The sequence below is a fragment of the Xenopus tropicalis genome, chromosome 2, assembly GCF_000004195.4.
Source record: "Xenopus tropicalis strain Nigerian chromosome 2, UCB_Xtro_10.0, whole genome shotgun sequence".
Lineage (NCBI taxonomy): Eukaryota > Metazoa > Chordata > Amphibia > Anura > Pipidae > Xenopus > Xenopus tropicalis.
The window spans coordinates 158209244-158231806 of NC_030678.2; the positions used below are offsets into that span (position 1 = coordinate 158209244).

The window sequence follows — 22563 nt, forward strand, 5'->3', positions numbered from 1 at the left end:
AATTTCACTTTAATGTACATAAACCTCTAAATAAAAACATTGTCAGAAAATATTGTTATATGCTATGTTATATGCTTTTTCTTTATAGGAAGGCCTCTGGACGGCAAAATGCAAAGAAGAATGTTTAAAATTGGTGAACAATAAGTGTGTTGAAATGAAAGTCTTCAAGGAAGAAGATAATAAATTGTTTGTTGACCTGAAAAAGCCTTCCTCGTATAAAAGCAGCAGTAATATTCCTGCCTCCTTGCGGGATGCCCTAGTCTTCCTGGAATTAGCAAGGTGAATTTTTAAAGCAGTCAGTATGGGTTTGGAGGAAGATAAAGTTGAATTTTGACTCTTCTCGTGCTTTAAATCAACCTAACATAATGCTCATCACTAACAGTGGTGTAACTCTTTAGAGTTTCAATATGTCTTCATGCATTTCTGTAAGCATTTATTGGTTTTGTCTGTTGCCCTAGGTTTCACCTTCCAGGGGCTGCTGAAGAGAGTATTTTACCAAGGAGTTTAAATCCACCAGTAGTGCCAGAACACAGGACCAACTTTACCGTTGTTGTTTCTCATGTAAATAGCCCATCTGATTTCTACATCCAAGTGGTATGTTTGATTTGTACTTAATGTAACTGAAATGTACTGCATGGAACTGGATACACTTTGTTGCTAGTAAGAACTCCCACACTTACTAAGAACTTACCTGTGAGAAACCTAAATGTGTGCATCTGACCTTTTGTAAACATAATTATACCGTCATACCCATGTACTGGCATAGAACGTTTATCGAAAGCGCTGCTGGCCTAGATAATTTAGACTTACCCATACTGCTATATCCCCAGTACACCACAGGAGGACTTCAGTTTTTCTGGTGTCCTTAAGGTGAAAAAATGTCTGCTCATATCACAGGTTTTTTTTCTGTGGCCAGAAAAAACCTAAAAATATATTGTCTATGAAGATTTTCATTCATCCAGGTCATGGTATATCTAGTATAAATAAATCTAGCCAAAAAAGTCCAATTGATTTAGATTTATTTATACTAGATAAAAATTTATTGGACATTTTTAATGAAGTAACACGCCCTTTAAGGATTTTACAACTTAAATCCAGGGAGCAGAGGTCACTCTGCCTTTTTTGGAACTCTGCGAAGTCCCACATAAACTCTGTAATGGCTGGGATAACGGCCTATAAAAGACATGCACAGCTAGCAGAGAACTCCTTAGGGCTCTGGTACACTGGGAGATTAGTCGCCCGCAACAAATCTCCCTTGTTGCGGGCGACTAATCTCCCCGATATGACATCCCACCGGCGAAATTGTAAATCGCCGGTGGGATGGGATACGCAGCGGCGCAATTTGCGGAAATCGCGGAAGTTGCCTCCTTCCCTTGAAAATCTACAACTCAAAGAAAAACAGGATATCTATTTCAGACCCTTAAGCAAAAAGCACTACTTGTCAAAAATAAATGTATATGGATATGGTGAGAGAGCTGGGCAGATGTAGCACACTTAACCAGAGCCCATCCACGCTCTAAAGGATCAGCAGGCCAGCCTGCATACCGGCCCAAGAGAGACGGAAGAAAGGTTGTATACATACATTTTACACTGACCTATACAGCATTAAATTGTCAGCCTCTGAGCACAGAGATATTAGAAGCTAGAAAATCTTTTCCCCTGCACAAAGCCGCTTGTTCCGATGGCATTCCAATAGAACTATATAAAAGACACTCTGCAACGGGGGCACCAGCCCGGGGTACAAGGTAAGCGGTTAAAGTCACTTGGGGGTGCCTAACATTTTGGCACCCCCAAGTGATTTTGCCTTTCGTTTTCCTTTAAAGAAACATTACAGGCCAGTTCCCAGAATCCCCATACTAAGAAGCTATTGATTTGCTCCCAAAACCAGGAAAGGACCTGCAACTTTTCGAATCTTTCTGAGCTATCTTACTTCTCACAGCAGATGTGAAAATCTATGCCAAAATACTACCCCTGCGGCTGAGTAAGGTTGTAGCCCAACAAACCTAGACCAGATAGGGTTCTTCCCTGCCAAGACTAGATGTCTTAATACCAAATGGTTATATGTTAATTTAACCCGTGAGCCTGGAAACAGGCCTTGGACATTGCCAAGACCTTTGACATGGTTGAATGACCATATCTCTGGCAGGTACTGGCTTCCTTTGGGTTTGAAACCAAATTTATACAGATGTCCAACTGCTGTACAATTGTCCAAGAGCAACTCTTTGAAATACCTCCCGAAATACCCCAGCCTTCCAGCTGTCAAAGGGAATAAGGCCAGGGGTGCCCCTTTTCCTGTACACTCTGGCAATCAAACTATTTCCCCAGACTGTCCAGCTCCATCCTCAGATCAGGGGGTTTGAATATGCAGAATCTACTGAAAAATACATCTCTTAGCAGGTGACACCCTGGTCTAACAAACACCATCCCAGAAGGGGGGTAATGGGGATTTCAAGAAGCTTCCTACTTGAACTAATCCTGAGTGACTCACTGGATAAACATGCAAAAGAGAAAATTTGTTCCTACCTGAAAGGCAGCACCAAGTGAAGGGTTAATTGTCTAATCCACTCTGGTAGGACAGGAGAAATAGAATAATCAATTAAACACATTACAAATACCTCTTAGCTCCCCCCCGTTCCCCAGTGTTTTAAAAAGCTCAAGAAGACCACAACATCTTATGCAATGATTTTATTAGGATAGGGATTATGTGCTGCCTTTCGGACTCAAGAAAATGAAAATTTCAGGTAGGAACAAATTTTCTCTTTTCTTTACGTCCTACAGGCAGCACCAAGTGAAGGATATAGCGAGCTATCAATGGGGAGGGGTTTTTTGCCTTGTAGAAGCCGATTCCAACACCGAACTGCCAAAGGCTGCATCCTGCTTGGCTGCTAGGTCAAGTCTGTAGTGTCTGGCAAACGTGTGTACATTGGACCAGGTGGCTGCTTTACAAATTTTTTGTACATCGATAGCCGATTTTTCTGCCCAGGAAGTAGAGACTGATCTAGTCGAATGAGCCTTTAATTGAGAAGGAGGATCTTTTCCAACGGAATCATAAGAACAGGAGATAGCATTCTTTACCCAGGATGCTATTGTAGGTTTTGAAGCTTTACAACCTTTTCTTTTCCCAGCAAAAAGGACAAATAAATTCTCTGACTTTCTAAATTCTTTAGACTTTTCGATATACAGTAAGAGGCATCTGCGCACGTCCAAAGATTGCAGCTTTTGAGAATCCGATGAAAAGGAGGGTAGAACAATTTGAGAATTCAGGTTGTTAGAAGAAGCAATTTTTGGGCAGAAAAAAGGTAAGGTTTTTAGGATAACTTTATCCGGAAAAATTTGAGTATAAGGAGGCCCCACCGCTAGGGCTTGTAGTTCACCAACTCTCCTTGCTGAGGAAATAGCAATCAGAAAGGTTGTTTTCCAAGTCAAATGTTTTATGTTGATACTCTGCAAAGGTTCAAAAGGTTTCTCACCCAAAGCAGATAAAACAAGATTTAAATCCCATGGAGCTAAGACTTCCTTGATTCTCGGCCTTAATCTTGTAACAGCCTTAAAAAATCTTTTAACCAACTGATTATTGGCAAGATTACTGGAAAGCATAGCTGACAGAGCTGACACATGAACCTTCATCGTATTAGGCTTAAGCCCTTTTGAAAATCCATCCTGTAGAAATTGAAGAACATTTGGAATAGAACATTCTTTTGGAACAATTTTTTTCTCTAGGGCCCATTTTTGAAAAACTTTCCATACTCTTCTATAAATTCTAGAAGTTGAGGATTTTCTAGAGTTCATAAGGGTATTGACTACTTCTTCTGAAAGACCTTGGACAGTTAGATTGTCCCTATCAATCTCCAGGCCGTCAGACATAACCTGTCTGGATTTGGATGAAACATCTGCCCTTGAAGGAGAAGATCTGGTCTCATTGGTAACTTCCAAAAACCCTTGCTCATGTGAATCAAATCCGTAAACCAAGCTCTCCTTGGCCAGAATGGGGCAATCAGTATTGTTGCTGCTTTGTCCTGTCTGATTTTTTGAATTACCCTCGGAATCATAGGGAGAGGAGGAAATATGTAACACAGCTGGAAATTCCAGGGAATGTTCATTGCATCCAGATAATTGGGATTGTCCGATTTCATTATGGAACAAAACTGATGGACTTTCCTGTTGGATCTGGAGGAAAACTTGAGAATTGAGTTCCCAGTCGTTCTGATTCAGAGTTTTCCTGCTCAGCCTGTCTGCCAGCACATTCTCTTCTCCTTTTATATGGACTGCTCTGATTAGCTTCAAATGTTTCTTGGCCCAAAACATCAGTTTCCTGCATTCCTTCATTAACCGAGGGGCTCTTGTTCCTCCTTGACGGTTTATGTAAGATACTGTAGTAGAATTGTCCGACTGAATGAGGACTTGACCCCTCTTGATCTTGTCTCTGAATTTCTGAAGAGCCAGACGAACAGCCCTCAATTCTCTGAAATTTGAAGATTGACTCCTTTCCCAATATGACCACTTTCCTTGGACCACCTGACCTCCAAGGTGAGCACCCCAACCTGATGCGGATGCATCCGTTGTCAACAGGAGAATTTCTGGAGTATGAAAAGATTTCCCTTGAGATAGATTGTGACTGTTCAACCACCACCTCAGATCTTTCCTCAGCTGAAGATTCACATGAAGAAACCGGTCTAAGGATAGAATGTTCTTGTCCCAATTTTTTAGGATCACTTCTTGAAGGGATCTCATGTGAGCTCTGGCCCAGGGAACAGCCTCCAAAGATGATGTCATCAGCCCCAGCACTCTCATGGCTTGACGAATGGTCACTGATCGTGATTGAATTAAAGACTTCACTGCTGTTCTGAGAGAGAGAACTTTTTCGCTTGGAAGGAAAACTTTCATTTGGCATGTGTCTAGCTGGAGACCTAGAAATATGGCTGAAGTTGATGGATGAAGATTTGACTTTGCTTTGTTTATTATCCATCCATGATTTGTCAATACCTCCATGGTCAGATTCATGTGATTGATCAACTGAGCTACTGATGAAGCTTTGATCAGCCAATCGTCCAGATAAGGTATCACAAAAAACTCCCAGTTTCCGCAAATGAGCTGCTAGTACCACAATTAGTTTCGTGAAAACTCTTGGAGCTGAAGTAATTCCAAATGGGAGAGCTCTGAATTGGAGATGACGAACTTTTCCCTTCAGAAAAATTGCTATGCAAAGAAATTTCCTGCTGGCTGGATGAATAGGAACGTGAAGATACGCATCTTTCAGATCCAGAGTGATCATCAGATCCCCCTTCTGCAGAATACTCAACGCTGACCTGATGGTCTCCATCCTGAATTTTTCCTTTTGAATGAATTGGTTTAGGTATTTCAGGTCTATAATAAGCCTGAACCTTCCGTCTGGTTTGGGAACCAAAAATATTCGGGAATAAATACCCCTTTGTTTTTCCAACCGTGGAAAGGGTTCCAGAACTCCCATTTCTCGGAAATCCATCACTGCTTTCTCTAAGGCGTGCTGCTTTAGTTTGTCTATTTTCTTTGAGTTCACACAAAACTTGGGATTTGGCTTCTTTTGAAATTTTATGAAGTACCCCGATCTGATTATACTTAAGGCCCAAGAGTCTGAAGTCGTTCTTTCCCACTCTGGGAGAAATTGGCTTAGTCTTGCTCCTACTTCTCCCTGACTTCTGGCGTCAGAACCCTGATTTTTTTGAGGAAGCATCCTTCCTTTGGTTTGGATCTTTGGAAGACTGAGATCTGAAAGGTCTTGATCTGAAATTTCTGTAAGAGTATCTGTTTCCATCTCTGAAGTTATTTCTTCTGGAAAAGTTGGACTTTTAGAGGATGGGCGAAAGGATGATCTAAACTGTGGATTTTGTTTATCTTGAGGCAACACTTTATCTTTTCCAGTAGACAGATTTTCTATAAGTTTATCCAAGGCCGAGCCGAAGAGTTTTCCAGGTTCAAAGGGCATGGAAATCAAACTATTTTTACTAGCCGAATCTGCTGCCCAAGCTTTAAGCCATAAGGCTCTCCTGCCTGCAGTAGACGAAGCCATCATCCTGGCCCCCAGTTTTAAGGTATCCACTGCAACATCACACAAGAAATCTGTCGCCAGCTTAATTGGATAAAGCATATCCAGAAGTACATCCCTTGAGGTTCCAGAATCTATATCTTCTTCAAGCGCATTAAGCCAGTGTTTCAAAGATCTGGACACTGACACAGCAGCCAAGGAAGGCTTACAGATAGAAGCTCCTGAAATATATGACCTACGCAAGGCACATTCTGCCCTACGGTCCATCTGATCCTTTATAGCTGCTTCTTCCACAGGAATCGTTGTCCTTTTTGATAATCTTGCCAAGGGAACATCCACCTTGGGAGGATTCTCCCATTCCTCAATATCTTTTGCCTCAAAGGGAAACATGAGTTTAAAACGTTTAGATGATTCTGGCTTTTTCCCTGGATTTTTCCATTCCTGTTCAATAAGATTCTTGACAGAAGAATGTACCGGGAAAGTTAAAGCCTTTTTATGCACAAAGAAAGGGAATTCTTGAGTATTGGTATTCGCCTGGGCAGTATCCCTTGGTGATATAACTTTACACACTTCTTTAATTAATTGGGGTGTTTTTTCCACAGGAAAGAGAAAAAATTCCTCTTTTTGAGAAGTATAGGGTTCAGATGAGGAAGTTGAACTGGAAACAATCTCTCCTGATGATTCCCCATCAGAGACTAGATCTTTATTTACAGAGGCACGATGTGAAGTGGGAACTGGAGAAGTTTTATACTCATCTACAGCCTTTAACATAAATGACTTAAACCAATCAAGAAAATGGCTTGTATCACTGTTTTGAGAACTTGGAACAGATTGTGAACATGCAGAACATCTGTTACTATCCCAGTTATCTGGTAACAATTCTTCACACCCAGCACACGTTAAATGCCTTGATTTCCTTTTTCTCTTGCCAGAATTTTCCTTCTGCAAGAGAAAAATCAGTATAAGAATACAAACTCCCCTATACAAAATTTTTGCTTGGAAGGAAGGCTAGCTACAGGCACATTACCTTAGCCGCCAAGTCACTTGAGTACAGCCTAGCAGCGCACCAGCATGCAGTTAACAAGGCAACAAGTTTACCCCAAGGAAGGATTTAAATACCTTTTAGCCGCCATAGAATTACTATCCATAGGGAATAAAGGCACCAATCAATGCTGCTCCTTCCTGACGCGCGTGTACAGCCGTCGCATGCCTAATGACGTCATCCCGATCGCCTCGCTCTCCCTCCGTGCAGTCACAGGGGAAGCGCCAAGAAGAAAGGTACTGTATAAGCGGCTCCCCATACCATGCAATACTATCTGAAGAACATCGCCCCCAGCAGTGTCAGGTACTTTCTCCAGCCTAGGGTACACATTATCCCCCCTGACTAACCCGCTCTCAAGCGTTTAGTCAATGGCCTTCAAACTCCTCAGAGTCTGGATCTTCCGCCTTTCAAGGCTCCAAAGATTCCTGGCTACCTTGAGAGGACAAAAAAACACTGGGGAACGGGGGGGAGCTAAGAGGTATTTGTAATGTGTTTAATTGATTATTCTATTTCTCCTGTCCTACCAGAGTGGATTAGACAATTAACCCCTCACTTGGTGCTGCCTGTAGGACGTAAAGAAAACTATTAATTTTAAAAGCCTGGAACCAGGCCAGAAGGCTACTTACCCTGCAATCAAAATACCTCCTAAATCCCTGGACTGAAGAAAAGCCATTGACAATATGGGGACTCTGGAAAGGACTATAAAGAAAAGGACAAATGCCATCAAACATAGAAAAGCAATAATGTATTAGACGCGCTGCATCCTCCTAAAACAACGTAAAGTATCAAGACCTGTCCACTGTAAGGCTTTATGAGCCTATATGATATATATAATACTACAAAAAAAAAGGGCCCTAGAGTGGCCCCGCAAGGGAACCCCTCTAGTCCCCTAAGGTATGTCCACAGACTTCACATTAGACTGACGTTCGCTACCTTTGATTTACCAAGAAGCTCCATTATATTATGGCTTCGATTTTTTTGTATACACTACGATATCTGTATAGTAGCCTGTGCTTTGCATGTTCTATTTTGAAATAAAAATATATTTAAATTAAAAATGGACCGACTGCCTTGGTACCCCCAACCCCTCCCTGGAGTAACTCATGAGGATACATACTGTACCCTGTGTGCAGTGATCTGATTCCCACTGGTTAATAGCCAAAATGTATTTGTCTAACCAAGCCTCCTAAACTAAAAGCCCCCCAGGAAATGCCCTTGAGTAAAAGAGCACAAAATGCTCAGACAAAAAAAGTGCCCAAAGTATTTGAATCCTCTGGCATTGAAAGGGTTGAGTACTATTAAACTGTTTTAATACAAGGAGTATTGATTTGCCACAGATTTATGCTACCTTAGTATCAATCAGTTATGTAGAACTTGTATAATATAACAATGTATGCATTTTATCTGCACAGTGTGGTGTGTTCTTTGTGCTTCCTTTCAGATTTATATGGATGATTCGTCAGAATATAGTTTGAATCTTGTTTGAGATTTAGATTAAGTTGTTCCATTTCATGAGAGGAAAAGTAATGCATTATTTACAGATGAAATTTTGAAAAGGATTTTTTTTTGTGATTTAGGCTGACAACGCTAATGAGTATGCAACATTCTCGCAAGAAATACAAGAAGTATATAACTGTGAAGAATCAGATTTAAAAATTAAGCACGCAGTTATTGGACAAGTCTGCATGAAGAAATTTAAAGATGGTTATTGGTACAGAGCTGTAGTTGTTGGTAAGAGTATTAATAAAATATTGGTTTCATATTTTCCTCAGCTGAATGTTTGATGGTACAGTTTAATGTTTAGCCCAGGGTAGCAGCTGTTAACAAAATCATGTTTTCAGATAACTTACAATCCACCACAGCCATATTCTGAGTTGTAAATGTATACAATCTTTTAGTGGAGTGTGGCTATATTTTTATACAGTATGTTTGACTTTGGGAGAAGCGGTAACGTGTTGAATATTACTTTTTGCATAAACTAATTTCTCTGCAGTGTAAATAATTTACACAATTCATATGGAACTTTTTTCTGTTACAGAAAACAGTAATTTATCTTGCAGTGTCTGTGGGACACAGGGACAGTGGGGTATAGGTTCTCCCACCAGGAGGAAGGACACTAGAGTGATAGAATGCCTTCTCCTGATGTTATATTCCCCCAGAATACAGTAGAGGGATTCAGATTTTAAAGTGGAGACTGGGCTGTCTTGATTTTATGTGGCCAGTTTCACTGGCACCAGGGATTTTGTGTACCTGCAGTTAAATCTTTCTATTCAACCACTTGGGGGAAACAAACCTGCCCACCCCTGGATGTGAATCTCCTCATGGTCCACATAAGCCAAATGCTTATCACATGTTAATAGTTTTAGGTTTATGTTCACATTTAATTTTATGTATCTTTCCCATTTGGTACTAAACTGAACCTAGTGCTATCTGAGAGGGGATATACTTGGAGGAGAAGGAGCAAGGTTGATTTATACTTATTTCTTGTTGTGTCTTGCCTTCTAGTTGAAGCAGCTACTTGTGTTTTTTAAACCATTGTGGGTATGTGGGGTCTTTCGGAGGTAGACCTCATGGTTTTCAGAACCAACCACAACCCTCTGTGTACTTCATGACCCTCCCCAAAAATGGCTTCTCCATTACTACAAAAGTATTTTACTTCTATCCCTGCAGTGATCTGCCTCCTGTTGATCTGAAGTGGTGTTATATTGGGTGCTAATTTCGCCCGAAATTCTGTTTTAAAGCTTGGAGTGACAATAAGATTGTAGGTGACAATCTTATTTCTAGGCATTATTTACTCCCCAAGTGATATGAACACCACAAAGTTTTTTAACAAATTTTAAATGCTTTAAAGCTATTAACTTACTTTTCTGTGCAAACAGTTAGTGAAAAGGAGATGATGTTTATTTAGACAGTTTGTAATAATTCTTTTTTAATTAAGGTTTTACAGGTCAAGATGAAGTCACAATAAAATTTGTAGACTTTGGCGATACTGACACAGTCAATGTGAGCACATTAAGGGATATCAAAGAGGAATTTTTAGACATGCCATGTAAGGTAATTATATTTTAAAAACATGGTTCATTTTTATTCCCCTTCATGCATGGTAACCGAATAACTGTTCCATAAAAGTAATGATGCCGTGCTTAATAAATCTTACCCTAGATCTTGTCTATATGAGCATTGGAACAAGTAAAGTTTGTGTGTCACCAAAAAAAACCCAAACATTATAACTTCATTTCAACAGTTTCAACTAACTCTGTAGGCTCTAAAAAGGAACATTAGTTACAGTCTGACACTGTTGAAGGCTTTTTCTTTGAAATGGGTAAAAGCTGAAGTTTTGATTCCCCTCCAGCAGACAGAATTATAGCAAAACCAATAACAAGCAATTAAGCCTATCGGTGTAATGTGAAAGTAAGAAACCAGGTGCCACTAGGAAACCTGTAAGATTTATATGTCAGGAACATTTTGGGAAAAGTTTTATAAAGGAAACATGTACTGGACCTGGGTTTAATAGTTACAACTTATGTCTAAAGTACCATGTTGCACTTCTAGAAGACTTAAAATGCAACAAGTTTGATATTTCTCTGAATTCTGCCCTTGGCTGGAGCTTTTTCTACCTTTAGGGTAATGCCACACGGTAGCATCCGCTTACTTGTGCCTGTGCCCGGAAGCACTGTGGCCTGGTTACAGACTCACAAGTGAGCGGATGCCACTGGAGGGGCTGATTCTCGGCCTGTGTATAAGCGCAGAAACGGCCCTGTGTGGCACTAACCAACAAAGATCAGCAGTCCGGGCTTTTGGATTTAGTGGGCTGGGGTTCTAAACAAGGGCATAAGAACATAGGGCTAAGAACAACATATAAAGGTTTTGAATTGCTTATTTTTACACTTCTACTGCCTCTCAGTAACAAGAACAAACTGTTCAACTGAGCAGGGCAGCAAACCTATTACAGGGACGTCACTACTTAAATAACAGACAAAACAACCCAATTCTACATTCTGCAAATATATGGTAACAATTTAATACTGCCCGGTGTATGTAATTGTATGTGTTGATTTGTAATACAATGGAAAGCATGAATTCAGTTATTTAGCATTTCTTCTCTTTCAGTATTTATATTTTTTTCAGTTTTATTAAATGATATATTATAATGTTATAATATTGTTAACAGGAAGTAGAAGAGGTGGGTGTAAGATATTACAATGGGGTAGGTTGTGTGAAAGATAATTTCTTAAAGAATATCACATGATTTGGCTTTTGTTTTCAGGTTGCAGCTTTGTGATGGTTGCATTCTTTTTGTTCCTAAAATATGGGCAATTTTAAAAGCTGCATTTCATGACCATTTGTAATCCATGCTTGTATTTCCATGTATTGTCTTACATTTGCTATTTTTTTATTACAAATATAGGCTATATGTTGCAGACTTGCTTTTATTGAGCCATGTAACAATGCACAGCGGTGGAGTCTAGAAGCATGTAGATATTTTGCGAAGGTAGCTGACCAGAGACCTTTTCATTGCAATTCCTTTGGTAAATAATAAAAAAAAAAGCATTCAGATAAGTTATTTTGAATGAAATATGTAAATGTATCTATTTTTACATCATTTTAACAGATCCTGTTTTTTTAAGGTGTTTTACTGGATAACAAACTATCTGTTGAATTGTTTGAAATGGGTTTGGAAAGTGGTATCGGCATCAACACAAAGATGATTGAATTGAAATACGCTTCCTTAATACCCGGGTAAGTGTTTGGTGAATGAGCATTTCATCACATGAGCCAACAAATCACAAAAGGCAAAAACAGAATTGGAGTCTTACTAGACTTAAGGTCCCCATACACTATAAGATCCGCTCGCTTGGCGATGTCGCCAAGCGAGCGGATCTTCACCCGATATCCCCACCTATGGGTGGGCGATATCGGGTAGAAAGTAACTGGGGCCAAACGATCGGATTACATTTGTGGCTATGGGGCAGTCGGTTCGGGGGCCGCATCAACGAGCCGATGCGGTCCCCGATCCGACCAGATTTTCTAACCTGGCCGATCGAGATCTGGCCAATTTCAGGCCAGATATCTGTCGGCCAAGCCGCTCTGTTCTGCCCATACACGGGCCGATATCGGCAGCTATAGTCGGCCCGTGTATGGGGACCTTTAGGCTACACCTCTAACATTAGGTGAAGAATAAAGTATGTGTGTGGTGGGGTAGAAATAAAACCATTAGAGGGCTGCACATTACTGCATTTATGCACCAATAGAAATCAATATAACTTTGTTTTAAATGCGTAAGGTATGAGAACGGAGTCCCTGTTTCCCTCTCAAAAGAATATACTGTGTTCAAAGGTCTGATAAAGTTTCAACTAAGATGCAAAATAATGGGATCTCCTAAGCTAGGATTGCTGTTTTATATTGTGAGAAAAAAGAGAGATAGCAATAAGAGTGATTTTAAGATTCAATAGAAAATCACCAGACAAAAACTTTGCTGCAGCAATTAGAATTACTATGTCTACTTGTAACTTTTGGAAGGGTGTTTATAAGGCAGTTGAGTAAAATGATTAATTTACTTTGCAGTTGAACTGCAGATTAAGAGAAGATTATATTATAATGAGGGAGAGTATAGTTCAGATATTTTGATAATTGAAAATTGTTTAGTTGAGTTATAATCAGAGTTCACTGATGCATATAGATTGCATGCTTCCCACCTTGTTGGTATCAAAACATTCCAGAACAGATACCTCCCAACAAAGAATTTCATGGAATCTAGCAATGCTTAACACTCCTATTCGAATTCTTGTATATACAGGAAAAAAAACGGTGGAGAATTGAAAAATAGCCAATAGTACTGACTTAAATAAAATGCGAGGACAATGCAGCAAATCCTTTCCTTCTCCACTAATGTTATTATAGAAAGCTTTGCATGTTAATATTAATGCATTGTACAACCTGTTTATTAGGTTGTATTGTGTACTTTTTGTGCTTTTTGTAAACTTTGCTTGTGTTTGAAGGACAATGGCACATAAAGAACTATCCTATTTTAGAGGCCACAAATCAACAGGCAAAATTGCCTCCAGGAAAGCTTTTACTATGAAGATAGGGCAATGTAATGCACAAACAAATTGCCAACTGAGAACCCTTTCTATAAACAAACCACTTTCCATAACTACAGCCTGTTAGGGTTTGTTTAATGCAAGAAATACCAAAAAAAAACAGACTTTTTCTAATGAAAATAACAGACAAAATGTATGTTCAGCATAAGCTTACAGCAACAATGTGTTATTTGTATCAGTAGATCTCATTCATGTACCCTTTACTCAGGAGCTGTAGTTAAACCAACAGGGATTTTTAAGCACCAACAAACTGATAGGCTTGTAAGATAATATTTCTATTTGCAGAATGGCATATATAGGAATATTAGGCTACAATATGTACGCAAGAAATGTTGTGCTGTGTATCCCTGTAGCATACACTTGCTGCTCATTTTAATTAATATAATGGCTAATTTAATTGATTTAATTTATAAAGATATGGTTTTGATTTATGTCTCAAAGTTCACCAGGCCTTAGCAGTCAGCAGTCAGCAAAGACAGAAGTGTGGGACACGCCAACCATTTTATACGGAAATCATATGGAATGTGACGAAATATCATTATTCAGGGAAAAAGCGCTGGATGTGGTTATCTGCAATGCAGAATCTCCTGGCAAAATATATTTTCGGTGGTTATCTTCAGAGAGCTACATGAAAAGGTAGCTTTCCATCTCTTGTTAAAGGGAGATTAATCTGACCAGTTAAAAAGAATTTAGAAATGAATGGCTGGCTGTTTTGTGCTTCAGTAAATAAAATACGGTATATACTCGGGTATAAGCCTGAGTTTTTCAGCACTAAAAATGTGCTGAAAAAGTAACCCTTGGCTTATAATCGAGTATATACGTTCATGCGTGCCATGATACAATGGGACGCGCACACAGCACAAATATGATGGGAGCGCACACAACATATGAGTGAAGCACACGATGGGAGCGCACACAGCAGGATGGCAAGTACTTGATAATTAGTATGGCAGCTTCCTTAGCCTTCCCAAACTTGCTTTTGACTGCTGCTGTACCATTTTTCTTTCCCTGTACCTGTTTTCTTTCCCAGGCAGGAGGGTCAAACGGTCCTCCATCCACCTTTTCCTAATCACCTTTCCCTAATCTGCAGCTGCCAACATGATATATTTATGAAGAGTTCACAGGGGGTCACACTGAGAGTCCTTTTATTATTTATTTGATTATTGGAATTTATCAGTAGCGGCTGCATTTCCCACCCTAGGCTTATACTCAAGTCAAATAGTTTTTCCGGTTTTCTTAGGTAAAATTAGGTACCTCAGCTTATATTCGGATCGGCATATACCCGAGTATATACGGTAACTACATATTTAAGGTTACTTTGCAAAATTCCTAGCAAGATTTTTCTAGACATTTACAGCAGCACTATTGGCCTATATATTTATATGTGTGTGTATGAAATCGGCATTTCAGAATACAGCACACATCCCCTCTTTTAACTTTGTACAAAACTGTTCAAAAGTACATAAAGTTATAAATCTGTTTAACCTTTTTTTAAAATGTAAAATCCCCACGTTAAAAGAGGTTTTAGATTAAAAGTTGGGGTTTTGCTTGTTATACCAGTTTTTACTCAAGAATATCTTCTCTCCCTGAGGTGTAAATAATCAGATTTAAGCAATAAAATGAGCATCATTTGTGTACACTTTGTAATGTATCCCATCTGCTGATTTGAGAAAAAGACCATTGCATATCTTTTCTATTCACAAATGGGGTGGTCACTGCTTTTAAGAATAAAATCCAAACCATCTAAACAAGAAGCTGACACTTGGAATTGCAGCATCTGGTTGCTACGGGCCAATTTATCCTAGCAACCAGACAGTAGTTTGGGTGAGTGACTGGAAGATGAATAGGAGAGGATGTAGATGGAAAGATAAGTAATAAAATATAACAATAAATAAAATTGTAGCCTCACAGAGCAATGGGTTCTTGGCTGCTGAGGTTAGTGACCCCCATTTGAAAGCTGGAATTAGGAAAAAGAGGATGGGAAATGATTAAAATCCTGTAATTAAGACTAGTGTTAAAAAGCTGCTAAGAGTAGGGCATTGTATAACATACTAGAAGTTAATCTAAAGGAGAACTACCCTGTAATTGGGTTTGTTTTCCCTTTAGCAGTCATTCACATATGGTATAGAACATTTCATGCAGTATTACTCGTTCTGTTCCCACAAAAGCAATTAATCAGCTAACAGAATTAACTGTTACATACTGTATGTTGCACACAGCTAGCTTTATTATGCACTGTATATACCTATGGAGTCTTACCTCATAAGCTACTACTGCGGCATTTGAGGCAAAGCATGGTAAATATGCAGGCATATTGCAGGGAGCCATTCTTAATCGCTCACTTTCCCCCTACCAACCAGTATTAATTCAATAACCACAAGCTGCTGTTAATAAAGGGTTAATCAATGTTGTTTTGGTGACTTTTCATTAAAATTTTAGATTGCAGTCAAGAATGGCTGAAAAATATGAAACCTCTAATCCTGAAACTGTCCAGTGGAAGGTTGAAATGTACGTTGCTGTTCAAATTCCTGTCACTAAGCAGTGGCGAAGAGGACTAATCAAAAATATTGTTTCCGACCGCCTAGTACAGGTATTATATCTTCTTTCTGTTAGTGGGAAGTTTGATGCTATATTTTGCTTTGTGACTAAATGTTTTAACTTGTAAAATCACATTTATACTGCGCTTATTGGGATTCTATAGGAGTAGTTTACTATTTTAAACTTGAATATAACTTTTTTTAATCATAAAATTATAGTGAAACATAAGACAACAAATTGCCTTTGGGACACTACATTGGAAAATATAGTCATGCACAATGCTAGTGTTCATATATGGGCTGTTTATTTTTTTAATAAATCAATGTTTCATATTAATCTTATTAATTAAGCATTTAAATGTAATTTTTTTTATGCACTATTTTGATAATCCTATATTGAAAAACCTTTTACGTTTTGGAGTCAGTCACTCTGGCTCTTTCAAGGCACACTCGCATGTGCTACATACTATAAATCCGGACTTTGCAGTTAATACAAAAGCATAAAGGGTCCAAGGGCAGTGTTAAAGCTGTTGGTAATGAATCCTTGCTCAATGTATTACAGGAATCGGACCCCTTATCTGGAAACCCGTTTTCCAGTACCTGTACTTGATCCCAACTAAGATATAATTACCCCTTATTGGGGCAGAACAGCCCTATTGGGTTTATTTCATGGTTAAATGATTCCCTTTTCTCTGTAATAATAAAACAGTACCTGTACTTGATCCCAACTAAGATATAATTACCCTTTATTGGGGGCAGAACAGCCCTATTGGGTTTATTTCATGGTTAAATGATTCCCTTTTCTCTGTAATAATAAAACAGTACCTTGTAATTTATCCCAACTAAGATAGAAATAATCCTTATTGGATGCAAAACAATCCTATTGGGGTTAATTAATATTTTATTGCTTTTTAGCAGACTTAAGGTATGGAGATCCAAATTACGGAAAGAGCCCTTATCCGGAATACCCTTGGTCCCGAGCATTCTGGATAACGGGTCCTATACCTGTATTATGCTTGCTCATTGTATTATATACAAATCATAACGTTTGAAACCTTTCGAGACCTGGGTAGAATTGTTTCCTAATTATATGGTATAAATGTATTGATTTATATTGCAAAGTTGCTTGAAATTGTTTTCTTTTCAAAAAGCTTAAGTTGTGTGTGGATTTCCCCTTTAATGTAGTTCTCTATTTTAGGTATATTATTATGATTTTGGCATGAAGGATTTGGTAGATATCATCAACATAAGAACACTTGAGGACAGTCTGAAAGAACTTGGTAATTTGTGCCTGGAATGTTCTTTGATGGATATAAAGTAAGTTATCATCTTGTTTTCCCCACCAGTTTTTACTGGTATTCAGCAAATCATTGTAGTAATCTAGCAATAGCATTTAATTATAGAAAATTGCCATTGCCCACAACACTTATAAAGTGAAATTGCTTTTATTATTTAAGTTCTTTTAAGTTTTATTATTTAAGGGTCTTTATATCGAATGTTCCTGTGCCCATCAAGTAACCAAAGGAAAAAGATAAAAATCCTGTGACTGCTTTTATCATATATAATTCTTCTACATTTAGGGTGCTGTTATTCTTTAACTGTCAGGAAAAAGTAGCCATAAGTGACATGAGTAATTGGCACAGGCATACTAGTGACTTGTGTATTTTCATTTCATAAGACAGCGAAACCTCACACCAAAAAGTTTTCCCTCATTTTACATTTTTTTTGTTTGTTCCACCAATATATAATGCATTTCCCTAATTTTACCTTTTTCTGGATTTGCCACCATTTTTTTTCTTGTCTCCTGAAAAATGTAAAATGGGAGTTCTACAGTATATTTAATGGTTACAGTGAAACATAGTTATGTTAATCGGGTTTTTTTTTTTCTTTGTGTGTTGGTAGGCCAGCTGGAGGAAGCGAAAACTGGACTGCAACAGCTTGTGATTTTCTCTCATTTTATCTTAATGGCGCCGTGGCAAAAATAACAATTGAAGTTAGTCCAGAAATATATAAAGATGTGTCTGTGTTGTACCGTGTAAAGATTTGTATTCAAAGTGTGAAACTGGCTTCTCATTTGTTTTGTTTGAAAGCTACAGCTAACATATTTATTATATTAAATCAGTGATCCCCAACCAGTGGCTTGTGAGCAACATGTTGCTCCCCAACTCCTTGAATGTTGCTCCCAGTGGCCTCAAAGCAGGTGCTTATTGTTGATTTTCTGCTAAGGAGGCAAGTTTTGGTTGTATAAAAACCAAGTATAATGCCAAACAGAGCCGTCTGTAGGCTGCCAGTCCACATAGGAGCTATTAAGTAGCCAATTATAGCTCTTATTGGCACCCCCAGGAACCATTTTCATGCATGTGTTGCTCCCCAATACTTTTTCCATTTAAATGTGGCTCACGGGTATAAAAGGTTAGGGATCCCTGTATTAAATGATTAGCTTTTGTGAATTTTACAGCATATGTTAGTCACATCATAATAATTTTAAAAACAATTTTATAATACATTTTTAAACCAATCAATACCTGAAATATGGATTCTGGTGGGAAAATAAGGCTGTAGTCTTTAGAAAATACTGTTTCTGTAGTTTATAACAGTAGCACCAGCCAACCTTCCTATGGCTCTATTTTAGTGTTAGCAGCAGTACCTTGGAGTAGGATGCCTCCATAGACTTAAGTTTGCTTCATGACCAGAAGTCTGTCTGTGGTAGGAAAATACAGAAATCTGCTGTGTAATGTTATCCTACTGCATATACAAGCCCGCCCTCTTTTCAAGAAAATATTCACCTTTTTAAATAAAATAAGCTTTCCATCATAATATGTGTTCAGAAGTAATTAGGCACATCTTCTACCTGCCTGAGTTGGTCATTTAAGTGACATCCATTGCTCACACAGGTTTATAGTTAAGCAAACCACCATGTTATCTCCAGCAATAGAATGGCTCAGTGGCTGAAGAGCTCAGTCAAGCAATATCTCACAATGCAACTTTTCTAACAAGGAAGTTTGCCAAATTTCTGCCTTGCTAAACCTGTACTGGTGAAATGTGAGTGAAGTTTAAATGTCTAGGAGCAAGAACAGCCCAAAGTGGAAGGCCTTCACGGAAAAGGGATTACCATGTGCTAAAGCATGTAGTGCATGCAGGTACTATTTGTTGGGAGCTTAAAGGAACAGTTTAGTGTAAAAATGAAACTGGGTAAAATAGACAGACAAAATAAAAAATATTTTTAATATAGTTAGTTATAGTTAATGTAATCGATAAAGGCAGATGTCTAACATAATAGCCAGAACACTACATACAGCTCTCTAACCTCTTAGTCAGTGACTTTGGGGGGGGGGGGGCACATGGGACATAACTGTTTGTTAGTCTGCATTTGAGTCTGACCTGCAAGCTCACAAATAAACTAAACAGTTATGTCTCATATGCCCCCCCCTCAAGTCACGGATTGGTTACTGACTGCTAACAGGTTAGAGCGCTGTAAGGGAGGAAGTAGTGTTCTGGCAATTATGTTAGACATCTGTTCACTCCAGCCTTTATAGATTGCATTTTTGCCTAACTAACTATATTACAAATATTTTTTGTTTTGTGCAGTTCTATCCATTTTACCCAGTTTCATTTTTACACTGAACTGTTCCTTTAAGCGCACACAATATTTTTTATGCCTTCTATGTGGTAAAGACAACATATTTACTGCAGTTGAAAGTCAGGCCTTCCATTCTCTTCATCAGTTTATGTACATGTAAAGCATGTAGAGCGGTGTCTAAAATGTAGGCACAGTATATAAATGTAGGCACAGTATAGTACTATCATTTCTTTTTTTGCCTATTTCTGTCCTCATAGGAGAATACATCACAGTATCCACTGCCTGTAAAGATATGGAGAAAAGATGAAGCCGGCCAGGAAGTTGATATTTCTGACTACCTCGTCAGACAAGGTTTAGCACTGAAATTACGAGGGTATGTCTTTTGGGTCTCGGTAGTGAGCACATGTTGGAGGTCTGTTTATTTCTGTCAATTTATTTATTTTTGGGATATTGTTAGTAATACATAGCGCGTTACATAGGGTTGAAAAAAGACCAGTGTCCATCAAGTTCAACCCATCCAAGTAAACCCAGCACCCACAACCCACACCTACCAATCTATACACTCACATACATAAACTATATATACAACCACTAATACTAACTGTAGATATTAGTATCACAATAGCCTTGGATATTTTTAAAAAGAAAACAAAAGCTTAACAAAAAAAATCTAGGTTAGAAATGCTACACATTGGGGTTCATTTATAAACCATGGTTTCAGTAGGTTACTGCCCAGGTACAGTTTTGCCCAGTGTTTATACAAGACTCGAACGGCCATAGCTAACAGTGAAGATCTGTGCTTAACATAGGGTTGTTACACTTTCAGGCAAAAAATACTGTCTTTAATGTCATTATCTAATTTTTAATGCTTGAAAAATGTGTTTAACATAGGAAAACCTACTTATATTTTTAAATCTTACAAATATATTGGTTAAATGTCTAAAGCTATACCCTGTGTGCCTTTATGACTGTTTTTTTTTTCCATAGCTCAGAACTGCAGACTGTAGGAAAAGTCATTGAAAATTGCACATCCGTTACAGATGTTCATGACTTGATAAAGTTAACATTACAATATGACCCTGAGAAAATAGTTTCTGAGACAAAAATTGCAAGTGGCCACCTGGAATCTGATGAATTGATGTCTGAACAAAACCTGATTGAGCCCTACATGCCTCCTCGCATTCCTGATTCAGTATTCAATGCAAAAGTCAGCTTTATAGACGGTGGCATTATATATGTCATTCCAGAATCAATAGGTAACCTGCTTGTTAAAGAAATTATTGTGACACTTAAATTTTTGTGTGTGCATATATATATTATAGAGGAGAGGCATAGCATCCAGGGCTTCTTCCCTGCTGTAACCTGTGCCTAGAGCTATGAGAAAGGGACACTAGGCACGTGAAGAGACCTTGTGGCTGTTTACAAAGTAAATTTGTTCTGTCTTGCAGTTTATTTCTAATAGATTTTATATTATTATATACAAATAAATATACAATATTGCATCGGTAGCATTTCTTCTCCTTTTAAGGACAAAAGAATATGCATGTATTTATCCCTTTCCACAACACTAGAGACAAGTGGGAAACTGTTCCAAAAGTTGACACACCTGTACCCAGACTGGCAAACGCACTGATACCTCTTGAGGAAGGCCCAAAGACCCTATGGACAGGAAAAAAAAAACATTTCCTCCTCCACCATGCAGCTTTTAAACCAAAAGTTTTGACCTGCAATTCATGGATCTTGGTCCTGTGACCCTAACAGCTTCAGTGCTTGCCAACCTGGACATGCACGATCACCTGTCCAGAGTCCTTGATGTTTCACAGCTCCTCTGTGAAGCTTCTGCTTTTTCAGTAGGAGGCACACAGACCATCACTGTGGCTAAATACATGGAGTGCTGATCCAGCCTCCAAGTAAAATCTAGTAGCCCTAGTCCAATTCACAGACAGGATATCCCTTTCAATTTTCCTTATTGGATGTTGATCACCACAGTGCTCTAAACCTCAGTTGTCTTACGCAGACTCCTCCAAAGCTTTTAGACCCCCAAAAGAAATCCTCCTGGCCTATCAAAGACATCCCAACAATGTCATGTCACAAAATCTCTGTGTATGCTTGTGTTCCTTATAGCAATTTCAGCAGCCGGACGAGTATCAGAATTAGCGGCTCTGAATCATAAACCACCATTCTGTACCTTCTACATGGACACTATGGTTCTGTGTACAATTCCTACTTTCCTGCCCAAGATAACCTCAAGTTTTCATTTTAATCAGGAGATCGTACCTCATCATTCTGTCCCAAATCAGGCAACAAGATGGAACGACACTTATACAACCAACCACAGTCTGTTCTACACACATAGAACAATGGACACCAGATTATCCAACACTCTCTTGGTCCTCTACGGCCCCTAAAGCTTCCATTGCCAGATGGATCAAAAACCTAATTGTCTTAGTCATAGGGCCTTCCTGTCCTGTTCAGAACTTCTGCCCAAGTTCATTTTTTTTGCACTTTAACAGCCACTTACAAATATGTTCATTAGTGGTTGTGCAAATATATTAACAATGCTAAATGGGCAATTAAGAGCAAGTGAAAACCAACATGAAAGCCACCTTTCACAGTGCAATACAAGACAAAAGTGATAGACATTAATGCAGTGCATATAATGGGTTTGGTAATGAATTTAACTAATTTTTGCAACAAAGTTTTGTTTATTCCAACTGAAGTACCTGTGCTGTGGTTGGCCAGTTGTGTATTGGGACATATTATCAATTGATCCTTGTTTTTCAGAAGCTTTTGAATTATATTTTAAATAATGGTCCTGAATGATAAATGTAGCTGTTTTATTGACACTCCTGTCTGTCAGTGTGTCTTTAGATGTATAGAGACCTGTTTAAATTATGCAATATGTACTTGTTTACATAGCGTTGAAGCACCATTAAAGTGTCTTTTTGCCTAATTTTAGAAAAAGATCTTGAAAAACTTATGCATGATATGCAGGAGTCCTTCAAATGTCTTGGTGTTTCGGGACGATATAGCTGGAAGAAAGGAGAGGGGTGTGTTATTAAAGGATCCGATACTACGTCATACAGAGGAAAAGTTCTTCAAATTCTTGGAGGCGAAATGATAAAGGTAAGAGGATGTATTATGACTTCCATTTTATATTTATCACTTAAAGAGCAGTAACTCCTAGTGCTGAACATGTATTCTACCTATTCCTCTAATTAAAACTTTTGATTGCCTATTTTTCTTAATTTGTTATTAAACACTCATTAGTTATTACCTGT

General features: G+C 38.5%; 1 protein-coding gene across 7 annotated transcripts in view; it reads left to right on the forward strand.

Annotated features, from left to right (window-relative positions):
* The window catches only part of rnf17 (ring finger protein 17), a 103926-nt gene that overhangs the window by 62281 nt on the left and 19082 nt on the right, over nt 1-22563 (forward strand). For all 7 annotated transcript variants that reach the window (XM_031897265.1, XM_031897270.1, XM_031897266.1 and 4 more), the window contains 13 exons: nt 89-279; nt 459-594; nt 8642-8795; nt 10003-10118; nt 11473-11593; nt 11693-11804; nt 13607-13801; nt 15605-15755; nt 16901-17019; nt 17605-17695; nt 19540-19655; nt 20270-20538; nt 22242-22408. In XM_031897265.1, coding sequence (XP_031753125.1) covers nt 89-279; nt 459-594; nt 8642-8795; nt 10003-10118; nt 11473-11593; nt 11693-11804; nt 13607-13801; nt 15605-15755; nt 16901-17019; nt 17605-17695; nt 19540-19655; nt 20270-20538; nt 22242-22408 — 1938 coding nt within the window. The remainder of the gene's footprint in view (nt 1-88; nt 280-458; nt 595-8641; nt 8796-10002; nt 10119-11472; nt 11594-11692; nt 11805-13606; nt 13802-15604; nt 15756-16900; nt 17020-17604; nt 17696-19539; nt 19656-20269; nt 20539-22241; nt 22409-22563) is intronic.